Here is a 12261-nt window from a genome sequence, read left to right on the forward strand (position 1 = left end):
CACCGCATGACGCTGGGGCTCCACTGAGGGAGTCCGCACCGCTGGGGGCGCGTCTTCGACTCTTCAGCCACGTCTGGGTTCAGTCGGACGTGGATCCTTGGGCGATGGAAATTGTATCCCAAGGCTACAAGCTGGAATTCGAAGACGTGCCTCCTCGCCGATTCTTCAAATTGGCTTTACCAGCTTCTCCCCCAGAGAAGGAGATAGTTTTAGCTGCAATTCAAAAGCTGTGTCAACAGCAAGCGATTATCAAGGTTCCCCTAATACATCAGGGAAAAGGGTACTATTCGACCCTATTTGTGGTCTCGAAACCGGATGGCTCGGTCAGACCCATTCTAAACTTAAAATCCCTGAACCTGTACTTAAAAAGGTTCAAGTTCAAGATGGAATCACTCAGGGCAGTTATCTCCAGCCTGGAAGGGGGGGGGAGTTTATGGTGTCACTAGACATAAAGGATGCAAACCTTCACGTCCCCATATATCCTCCTCATCAGGCATACCTGAGATTCGCTGTATAGGACTGTCATTACCAGTTTCAGACGTTGCCGTTTGGGCTTTCCACGGCCCCGAGGGTGTTCACCAAGGTAATGGCGGAAATGATGGTGCTCCTGCACAGGCAAGGAGTCACAATTATCCCATACTTGGACAATCTCCTGATAAAAGTGAGATCAAAGGAACAGTTGCAGAAAAACGTGTCGCTCTACCTGAGAGTGCTGCAGCAACATGGCTGGATTCTAAATCTACCAAAGTCACAGTTGGTTCCAACGACTCGGCTGTCTTTCTTAGGCATGATTCTGGACACAGAACAAAGGAGGGTTTTTCTCTTGATGGAAAAAGCCCAGGAACTCCAGCACATGGTCAAAGACCTGTTAAAACCGAAAAGAGTGTCAATACATCAATGCACTCGAGTACTGGGGAAAAATGGTGGCGACCTACGAGGCCATCCCCTTCGGCAGGTTTCATGCGAGGACTTTTCAGTGGGACCTTCTGGACAAGTGGTCCGGGTCCCACCTTCAAATACATCAGAAAATAACTCTGTCCCCCAGGGCCCGGGTGTCTCTCCTGTGGTGGCTGCAGAGTGCTCGCCTTCTAGAGGGTCGCAGGTTCGGCATTCAGGACTGGGTTCTGGTGACCACGGACGCGAGCCTCCGAGGATGGGGAGCAGTCACACAAGGAAGGAATTTTCAGGGACTGTGGTCAAGCCAGGAGGCTTGTCTACATATCAACATACTGGAATTGAGGGCCATATACAACGGCCTACGACAAGCGGAGAATCTTCTTCGCGACCTACCGGTTCTGATTCAATCAGACAACGTCACAGCCGTGGCTCATGTAAACCGCCAAGGCGGGACAAGGATCAGAGTGGCAATGGCGGAAGCCACCAGGATTCTGCGCTGGGCAGAAAATCACGTAAGCGCTCTGTCAGCGGTATTCATTCCGGGAGTCGACAACTGGGAAGCAGACTTCCTCAGCAGACACGATCTCCATCCAGGAGAGTGGGGACTTCATCAAGAAGTTTTTGCAGAGATAACAAGTCTTTGGGGACTTCCTCAAATAGACATGATGGCATCACGCCTCAACAAGAAGCTTTGGAGGTATTGTGCCAGGTCAAGGGACCCTCAGGCAGTAGCAGTGGACGCCCTGGTGACACCATGGGTGTTTCAGTCGGTCTATGTGTTCCCTCCTCTTCCTCTCATCTCAAAAATATTGAGAATCATAAGATGAAAAAGAGTGCAGACAATACTCATTGTTCTAGATTGGCCTCGAAGGACCTAGTATTCAGATCTTCAGGAACTGTTCATAGAAGATCCATGGCCTCTTCCTCTCAGGGAGGATCTGTTGCAGCAGGGGCCCCCTGCGTGTTCCAAGACTTACTGCGGTTACGTTTGACGGCATGGCGGTTGAATACCGAATCCTAGCTGGGAAGGGTATTCCGGAAGAAGTCATCCCTACTCTGATAAAGGCTAGGAAGGAGGTGACGGCAAAACATTATCACCGTATCTGGAGGAAGTATGTTTCTTGGTGTGAAGCCAAGAATGCTCCTATGGAAGATTTCCACTTGGGCCGGTTTCTCCTCTTTCTTCAGACAGGAGTGGATATGGGCCTAAAGTTAGGCTCCATTAAGGTACAGATTTCGGCCCTATCTATTTTCTTCCAGAAAGAATTGGCTTCTCTCCCAGAAGTCCAGACTTTTGTAAAGGGAGTGCTACACATCCAGCTCCCTTTTGTGCCCCCAGTGGCACCATGGGACCTTAACGTGGTGTTACAGTTCCTAAGATCTCACTGGTATGAGCCTCTTCAAACAGTTGAATAAATATTTCTCACTTGGAAGGTGGTCATGTTGTTGGCCTTGGCATCTGCAAGGCGGGTGTTCGAATTGACGGCCTTGTCTCATAACAACCCCTATCTCATTTTCCATGTGGATAGAGCAGAGTTGAGGACTCGTCCTCAATTTTTACCTAAGGTGGTGTCATCGTTTTATATAAACCAACCTATTGTGGTGCCTGTGGCTACGGGAGACTTGGAGGATTCCAAATCACTTGATGTAGTCAGGGCCTTAAAAATTTACGTAGTCAGGATGGCTCGGATTAGGAAAACAGAAGCTCTGTTTGTCCTGTATGCAGCCAACAAGGTTGGCGCTCCTGCTTCTAAGCAGACTATTGCTCGCTGGATCTGTAACACGATTCAGCAGGCTCATTCTACGGCTGGATTGCCGGTACCAAATTCGGTAAAGGCCCATTCCACTAGGAAGGTGGGCTCTTCTTGGGCGGCTGCCCAAGGCGTCTCGGCTTTACAGCTTTGCCGAGCGGCTACTTGGTCGGGTTCAAACACTTTTGCAAAATTCTACAAGTTTGATACCCTGGCTGATGAGGACCTCATGTTTGCTCAATCGGTGCTGCAGAGTCATCCACACTCTCCCGCCCGGTTTGGAGCTTTGGTATAATCCCCATGGTCCTTACGGAGTCCCCAGCATCCTTTAGGACGTAAGAGAAAATAAGATTTTAAACCTACCGGTAAATCTTTTTCTCCTAGTCCGTAGAGGATGCTGGGCGCCCGTCCCAGTGCGGACATATTTCTGTAAGACTTGTATATAGTTGTTGCTTACATAAGGGTTATGTTACAGTTAAGATCAGTCGTTAGCTGATACTGTTTTGTTCATACTGTTAACTGGTTGCGTATACTCCAGGTTATACGGTGTGGATGGTGTGGGCTGGTATGAATCTTGCCCTTAGATTAACAAAAATCCTTTCCTCGTACTGTCCGTCTCCTCTGGGCACAGTTTCTCTAACTGAGGTCTGGAGGAGGGGCATAGAGGGAGGAGCCAGTGCACACCCATTCTAAAGTTCTTTATAGTGCCCATGTCTCCTGTGGAGCATGTCTGTACCCCATGGTCCTTACGGAGTCCCCAGCATCCTCTACGGACTAGGAGAAAAAGATTTACCGGTAGGTTTAAAAATCTTATTTTTAGCACAAGATTCTCTCTTACCTGCTCAACTCAAAAGAATTATCTTAATGGTTAACAATGTAAAACGCCAAACTTCCAGCAGCTAGTTTGAGGCAACAACGGCCCTCATTCCGAGTTGTTCGCTCGCTAGCTGCTTATAGCAGCATTGCACACGCTAGGCCGCCGCCCTCTGGGAGTGTATCTTAGCTTAGCAGAATTGCGAACGAAACATTAGCAAAACTGCTACTAAATAATTCTTTGCAGTTTCTGAGCAGCTCCAGAACTACTCATAGATTGCGATCAGCTCAGTCAGTATAGTTCCTGGTTTGACGTCACAAACACACACCCTGCGCTCGAACAGCCACTCCCCCGTTTCTCCAGACACTCCTGCGTTTTTCCCTGACACGCCTGTGTTTTTTAGCACACTCCCGGAAAACGCTCAGTTGCCACCCAGAAACGCCCCTTTCCTGTCAATCATTCACCGATCAGCAGTGCGACTGAAAAGCGTCGTACGAACACCAGCAAATCTACTAAGTTTTGTGTTAAATAACTTAGCGCATGCGCGCTGCATACCATGCGCATGCGCAGTTAGCAACAAATCGCAGCATAGCGAAAATCTGCAACGAGCTAACAACTCGGAATGACCCCCAAACGTCTCTTGTTTTCATTAGCAATTAGGCACAGTGAGGGTAGTGTTTAAAAGCTGTCCATAGCTCGTGGGCTGCATATTCTGGTAACTAACAATGTACTTTAGAAAGAACATGCTGGAAACATTTATTGCAATATTTAAAGGCATGTGACTGAATGGCGGAAATTGTGATGTTTAAAGCTTATTCGTTGCTTTAACCGTTTAATTGCTGCTCTCACTGACAGGCCTAGGCCATTTTTGCTGCATCTCCATTTTTCTAGGTAAATATGCAGCAAGTGGTAGTGAATGCAAAACAGTGTAACATATGAAAATATACACAACAGGTGTATGGGTGCATAATATTGTAATGGGGATGGGTGTGGGACAGTCGTGCAATAGACAATATAAAATATATGGAAATCAGAAGAATCGGGGATCAGGGGGGCCCACAGTGCACCCTGCACCCATTTTATCAATACTTACCCTTCCCAGTCCTGAGTCAGCCGCAGCAGCACTGCAGAAACCACCAGGAAAAAGTTGAGGCAGCCATTTTAACAGCATGTTGCTCATGCGCAGTAGGAAAATCACTGGGAAAATGGCCACTGTGCCATTTTCCCAGAGACCTGCACATGCACACTAGATTCTGGGACAGTGCTAGGGTCTCTAGTGCCCAGAGTCTAATGCTGTGCCGGCTAAAGAGGAGGGTGCCCAGACGGAGACTGCACAGGGTCCTCCTCCTCTCTTGACACGTCCCAGGGACTATATACTAAGCCTTGGAGAGAGAAAAAGTGGACAGAGATAAAGTAACAGTCAACCAGCTCCTGTCATTTTTTTAAACACAGCCTGTAAGATAATAGTTGGGAGTAGATTGGCTGGTGCTTTATCTATGGCCGCTGCGGCTCCTGAGTCCCCCACCCTCCCCCTCCTTTCCCCGTAGCTGCGTACCTGCTTCTCTCCGGAGGCCCGCAGGACACAGCGGCAGACGGCATATAATGAGTCAGTGGGTCTCTTTACATGCCGCTGGCTTTGGGCCCCTTGACAGTGGTGAGCTCCGGTGCAAGGCACCTCTTGCACCGCTGGTAGTTCCACCACTGTCCCATATCCAAAGGAAAAAGATATAAGCTGGATCTCAAATCTGTGAATTGTATCATGCTTGGATACTGCAAAGAAAGTAAAGGATACACACTCTGGGACACCACTAATAAAAGTTAAGAGATATAATATTTCAAGAAACAACACCGCTTAAAAGAAAGCTGAAACAGGATTTGCAAAGCAGTTATGTAAATTTGGATATGCTAACAGCTGAAAGCGTGTATGGAGACTACCAGTGTGGATATCTACTCATATTAGTTCTGCGAGACAGAATAGTGAAAAACCTCCTAATAGATATTATGAAGAGTTTTGCAAATATCACATACCCCAAAATATCCAGGAAGCAAAGTCAAGTAACGATTGGATCGATTGGAAATCAGAAATAGACAAGGAGATGACATCGCTGAATTAACAAGACAAGTCACTGAAAAACAGTCAAAAACAAATGAACTTCTGTAAAATGTTGCATACAGATGGGAACCATTGCTTCATACAAAGGCCATCTCATTGCAAGGGGATATTGGTGGTCATCCCGAGTTGTTCGCTCGCTGTCGATTTTCGCAGTGCAGCGATCAAGTGAAAAAATTGAAAAAATGTGCATGCGCATGGTACGCAGCGTGCATGCGCTAAGTACTTTAACACAAAACTTTGTAGATTTGACCATGCTCGAGCGACATTTTTTCATCGCTCGAGTGATCGTAGTGTGATTCACAGGAAGTCGGTGTTTCTGGGCGGAAACTGGCCGTTTTCAGGGAGTGTGCTAAAAAATGCAGGCATGCCAGGTAAAAACGCAGGAGTGGCTGGAGAAACGGAGGAGTGGCTGGCCGAATGCAGGGCGTGTTTGTGACGTCAAACCAGGAACTAAACGGAATGAGGTGATCGCAGTCTAGGAGAAGGTCTGGAGCTACTCAGAAACTGCAGGGAATTATTTAGTAGCAGTTCTGCTAATCTTTCGTTCGCTATTCTGCTAAACTAAGATACACTCCCAGAGGGCGGCGGCCTAGCGTTTGCAATGCTGCTAAAAGCAGCTAGCAAGCGAACAACTCGGAATGAGGGCCATTATAGGCAGAAATCTGAGATTGACTATAATGAAATTTTCTAACATTAATCATTGACATATCTTGTACAATTTGCGGTTATACAGTACCAATTAGACTTTGACTCAGCTTTCTTAAATGGAGGAAATTTACATGGAATAGCCGGAACATTACTCTGAAAATATTTTTCAAGAGGGAAAACAGAGTGGTCATTGTTGGTACATTAACAACTTAACTGACGATTTTTTTCCCAGCCAAAACGCTCAAAAATTGTCATTGGTTGTATTACTCATAAAAGTTTAAAAGTATTTATAATATAATATGAAAAAATTTAATACATAACCCTCCCCCCCACTGACAATTGGTCTCAAATCCTATTAATAGTAGCCCCCACAGTCCATTAGTAGCAATAAAAAAAAAGGTTTATTAAACCCTCCCTTAAAAGCCCCTTTCCCCCGAAATACCTGTTGACCTAACTAAAATACTTTTATTAATGTCCCCCCTAGGCTTACACACCCATCCCCATGGGCTGATACACTGTCTTTCCCCATGCAGTGTGCAGTTGAGCGTGTGCAGGGAGGAGTGGTGATCAGTCCCCTCTGCTGCAGCTGATCTCTGCACATGCAGGGATCAGCTAAATTGTGCAGTGAGAGGAAAGAACGTTCACCTCTCCCACACTGTGCCTCTCCAGAGGATGCGCTCCATCTGGTCTCATCAGTGTGTGGGTCGGGAGCCTGTAACGGCTCACCTTGTTAATAGCATAGGACGATTTTGGGGGACACTGTGCGGGGGCCCTTTATGCATGTTGCCTTTCCTGCAATTCAGCCCTGCCCTACCTCTACCCCTAACCCAACCCTCCTGTAGCCTACCCCTAACCATCCCCTCCTGTAGCCTAATCCTAAACCCCCCCTGCTGCCTAACCTTAACTGCTCCCCCCTACACACACCCTAAACCTAACCCTCCTTCTAGTGCCTAACCCTAATACTCACCTTGGGCATCCATCAGCATTGTGAGCAATGGGATTCTGGGATGTGGCTCATTGGGTCAACCCCAAAAAGGTCAACCCTAAAGGCCAACAGGAAAAAGGATGACATGGACAATAGGTTGACATAAAAAAGGTTGACACAGAAAAACGTTGACATGTGTTTTGTAAGTTTTTGGGTGTCATTTGTAAAATGACGACAACCCCAATTAGTCCACCGCGTTCGCTCACCATACTTTGGGCAAGGTGCCTCGCTCCGCTACCGCTGCACTCGGCACAGGTTACTATTCCCAATCATAGTCCACGTGGATGGTAAAGTATGAAAAAGTACAAATTACATTTTTTTTAAAAAACCCATGTCAACCTTTTTCTGTGTCGACCATTGCCATGTCAACCTTTTGTCAATGTCGACCTTTAAACCATGTTGACATAATGCATGTTGACCAATAGTGGTCGATCTACTGACTATGTCGGCCTAAAAACCGCATTCCGGTATTCTGACCCCCCGTTTGGTGATTGTCTGGTTATAATAGCTTCAAGATCTAATTCTTGTTACTAAAAGTGTTGTATTATGTTTTCTCTATTTTAGGTAGTGCATAGTCAAAGCTGCTGGAAAACATGGCACTCAGTGCTGCGTTTAAAGCCATCACTAAAACCCCGGGGCTTCTTATTTGGAGAATTGAGGTACGGTAGGTGTGAACATTTTCATCAGAAACTGTTCGGAGACATTTCTTTTTTTGTCCAATTTATGGAAGACTGACACGTTACCATTACAGACAATTTTACTAAAGTACAGTGCTGCTTTCAAAGTTGATAAACAAAGGATACATATGCCGTTAAGAAACAGATTATTGAGTCCTAGATTATGTGCTTTTCGGTAAAAAACAAATAAAGGTACTATAAATGACCAGTGCTAAAATCTGCTATAAGGGGAAAGCCAATAGAAAGGTTGGCGTTGGCCAAAATGACCTTAAAAAAACCTTTGCAATATTGAGATGCCTATAAATGATTTTAAAAAATACATCATTATTGTGTTGTTGTTATTATTATGTAGTTTATTGTGCCACTGTTCTTTGAAGTTTTGTATTCTATGAATACATACATACATACATACATACATAAGGTTGAGGCATTAAGATAGTGGAGCTGAGAATCCTGCTCTTCAAATCTAGGGATGTGGTAGTAATAATAAAACAGTTTTTATACTATTCTGAGGGTCACATAAAGTATAATTTATGAGGCACATGGAACTATAATATATTTGCAACTTTTAAAGTTTTTCTGTATCTAGTTTGTATATCAATCCATAAAATTTAATAAAGGAAAAAAAGCTTAGTTTAAGAAAAAAATGATCATCAGTATGCGAGGGTCTGCATGTACAGAGAGATTTTCAGTGGTCTGTTTTGTGCTTTATGTGCAATGTCACAATAGCTAGTTAGAACGTGGCACTTAGCCTTGCTCGCTAATACAATTAGATACAAGATAACAATTACATTAATATAAATTCAATTATCTTATTTCTGACATCATACACTACACCAGAGGTACTCAAACATGGTCCTCAGGCACTCCAACAGTCCAGGTTTTAGGTATATTGATGGCTCAGCATAGATGGGTAAATCAAATTGACTGGGGTGCCAATTAAGTCACCTGGGTCCAAGCATGGATAAACTTAAACATGGACCGTTGGGGTGCCTTGAGGACCGCGTTTAAGAACCTCTGCACTACACAGAAAGCCGTTCTTTAGTGGGTTTCAGGTTATTAATGATCACCGTTCTACACCATACCAGGTCAGTGCTTTCATCCCCTCAGCCTAGAGGCCTCTTCCCCCATCTTTCTACCCCCCCCCCCAACCCAGTGTCTCCCCCTTCTCAGTGATCCCCCCTCCCATCTCAGTGTATCCACCTTCCCTCTCTAACCACCCCACTGACCTATCTTACAGCCCATACCCCCCAGCCCCCACACACCTATAGCCCCAAGCCAACCCAGTCACTCCCCATTCAGTCCTATGTCCCCCATTCTCAAGCCTAGCATTCCCCATGTCACCCCTATATCACCCCCCAACTCAGTGACATGCCGTCCCCCTCAGTGAGGCAGCTTTGACCGCTGCCTCCCATGGCCCTTTTTCATTGCATTATCATAGTCTATGGCACAGCCCTGCTCCCACTCCAGCCAGGCAGTTTCTGACTATTTTCTGCCTTACCTCTCATCTCTCCCAGTATTGCAGCTGAACACCGCAAATACAGCGGGATTTGACTATAAAAATGATTCGAATAATCTTTTTTTTTCTTTCAAATCTGTTTATTATGTTTTTTTTCCAACCAAAGAAAAAATGCATATCGAGCAAGTGTAAAATACGAGAAAGAGAATGAGAAATGTAGATTTCACAATTCAATTAAAGTGGATTCAAACACAAACCAGTCGTAGTGTCATCAATTAGAACAAGTCAAAATGGGTACGTATAACAAATAATAATAATAATGAGTCCATAAGGATCAAGCAGTGGGATTACGTTGGTCACAGTCCAGTGTAATTTACGATCCATTTGGTATTGGAGAAAAGTATGGAACGCTTCACGAATTTGCGTGTCATCCTTGCGCAGAGGCCATGCTAATCTTCTCTGTATCGTTCCGATTTTAGTATATGTGCTGCCAAAGCAAGCACTAGAATAATCATTTTTATAGTTAAAACTCTTGAAGTATGATAGGGGAGGCACTGCTTCCCCTGCCTACCCAGACTGCATGTCACTGGAATGTAGGTACTGGATAGTGGTGCAGAAACACTGGAATTGTTGTGGATTGCAGGTAATCACAGGTTATTACAGTCTCTCCCAGTAAAAGATAGGCAAAAAAAAAAAGTCATAGGGTTCCCCTATTTTCCTATGACCAGCACCAGCTGAACCAGCCTGACGTGGGGTCCGTATACTGTAACAGCAACCAGCCCCAAACTCCCGAAGATCAACTAGCCCCAGGCTGAAAGCCCAGAGATATTCCACGCATCCCTGGTGGTGGTGGGTTCGGGGTTAATGGTTAAAAAACAGATAATATTGCATGCCTGGACATTAAAGGCCAGCTGGCATCTGTAGTCTGACCTAAAACATTAAAATAACCACAGCACACACTAACCCTCATTCAGGTTGGATCGCTTATGCGATCCAACGCACAGTTTCCCAATAACTGCACATGTACAGAACGGGTACTCAGTAATGTGATCACTCCTACCTGACTGACTGGCAGAGGTATTCGCGAGGAGTGACGTGGGTAGCTGGCGTTGACAGAAATGGGGTGTGACGCCCCCATTTTTTCTGGGAGTAGTGAAGCCAAGGACAGCGTTGCAAGACACAGTTCCTTGGCCTCGCAAGCTGCCCTGTGCCAGGTAGTCTGAGTAAGCTCAGGCTTACTCAGCCTGCCGTCGCAGATGAACATTGCGACCATCGCAGTATTGCTATCGCAAATACAGGAAGACGTGCTATGCACCTCCTCCTGCATTTGCTTTGCTAAGGATTGCATTTGCAGCAACTTTGCAAATGCAATCCTTACTGAATTAGGCCCGCAAAATGGCTGTGAACGGAAAATGTTTTTAATTATAAAAAATAAAATAAAAAACTCATTACATACTTACAAACACTCGGATGCCTCCTCTTCACTGCAAGTATTCATCCAATGGTTTTGGCAAAAAATATATATATATAAATGTAACTATTATATTTTAAACCTAATGAAGCCTGCAAAGATAATACTGATCTGTGTAGTGCGTCTGTCTGGGGGTGTTTGCAGGGTATGCAGTCAATATACCGGCTATTCAGATCCCGGTGTTCAATAGACTGACGCCGGAATCCCGACAGCTGGTGAATTACTGATGTCCGGAATCCCGACACACGCTGGGTATTCACACTCGTCTGCTGGGATATCATATGTATTCTGTTTCCAGTGGTTTGTTTTTTTTTGTTTGCTATCGGTTTTAACCCAAAGACCCTAACCAACTGACTGAATGCCAGGAAAACCTGACTGACATTGCCGTCGGTTTTCAAATGGCATGGAAAACCAATGGATAGTAAGCAGACTTTTTTAGACATAAACATGGTGATTATTTTCATTGGTGTCTGATGGTTTTAGAAAAGACCCAAAACCAACAGTTAGTAAATTTAGCCCTAAATCTCTCCGTACATTTAAAATCTACCCCACCTGCAGTGCAACACGGTTATGCCAATATGCACAGATATTTGCTCTTCTTTTCTTTACTCCCACCTCAGAATCAGGCCCCACCCACACTGAATGACGGCCAGTAGCACGGAGGGGGTGTAGTATGGTATGCCGACGACCAGGCTCCCAGCAGCCAGCATACCTGCTCCGGAATACCTGCTACTATAGTAGGAAAATGGCTAAATATAGGGATGCAGCGTCAGAGGTTGTATGCACAGCCTAGGACATATATATATATATATATATACACAGAGAAAATATATACAGCGCCATTTGTGGGATGGACTCCAAACAATAAAATATGTAAAATTACTAGAAAGATACCATTAAAAACACACACACAACCTTGTTATAGGTGTCTGCCACCCCCTAAGAATGCAATACTGGTATAGTAATGCTATAAAGTATGGAAAAAAGTGGGGGATAGGGGTACCGGCGACCTGTGTTGTTTAAAAAGTACGTACTAAAAACTGCAAATTTATGAGCCAAAAAATATATATATAAATGTATATATATTTTTTGGCTCATAAATTTGCAGTTTTTAGTACGTACTTTTTAAACAACACAGGTCGCCGGTACCCCTATCCCCCACTTTTTTCCATATATATTTACACATCTTTAAATGTTATTTGTATCTCTCTTTTATAGCAAAGACAACGTAAATGTTAGGTTTAGTGGTCCCTCCACTGTCCCTCTTCATGGCCGTAACTAGGGGTGGGTGGGGTGGAGGCGCTAGGGGGGCACATGCCCCGGGCGCCGGATTTGAGGGTATGCAAGCTGTCCCCCTCCCCACCCCCAACACTGCCACATCCTCTCCTCTCTCGGTCACCGGCATAGCAGTTATCTCCATGTGCCTCGCTCCCAGCGTCGCTGCTG

The 12261-nt window shown here is 45.2% G+C and overlaps 1 protein-coding gene and 1 non-coding gene across 3 annotated transcripts in view; one reads left to right on the forward strand and one right to left on the reverse strand.

The window, feature by feature from the left end:
- AVIL (advillin) overlaps nucleotides 1-12261 on the forward strand; it is a 176611-nt gene that overhangs the window by 30842 nt on the left and 133508 nt on the right. For both annotated transcript variants that reach the window (XM_063952298.1, XM_063952297.1), the window contains exon 2: nucleotides 7773-7867. In XM_063952298.1, coding sequence (XP_063808368.1) covers nucleotides 7802-7867 — 66 coding nt within the window. In that variant the 5' untranslated portion in view covers nucleotides 7773-7801. The remainder of the gene's footprint in view (nucleotides 1-7772; nucleotides 7868-12261) is intronic.
- LOC135054212 (U6 spliceosomal RNA) lies at nucleotides 9741-9847 on the reverse strand. Its single transcript, XR_010243424.1, has one exon. It is a non-coding gene; the product is annotated as a U6 spliceosomal RNA (small nuclear RNA).

The sequence above is a fragment of the Pseudophryne corroboree genome, chromosome 2 (genome assembly GCF_028390025.1).
Source record: "Pseudophryne corroboree isolate aPseCor3 chromosome 2, aPseCor3.hap2, whole genome shotgun sequence".
Lineage (NCBI taxonomy): Eukaryota > Metazoa > Chordata > Amphibia > Anura > Myobatrachidae > Pseudophryne > Pseudophryne corroboree.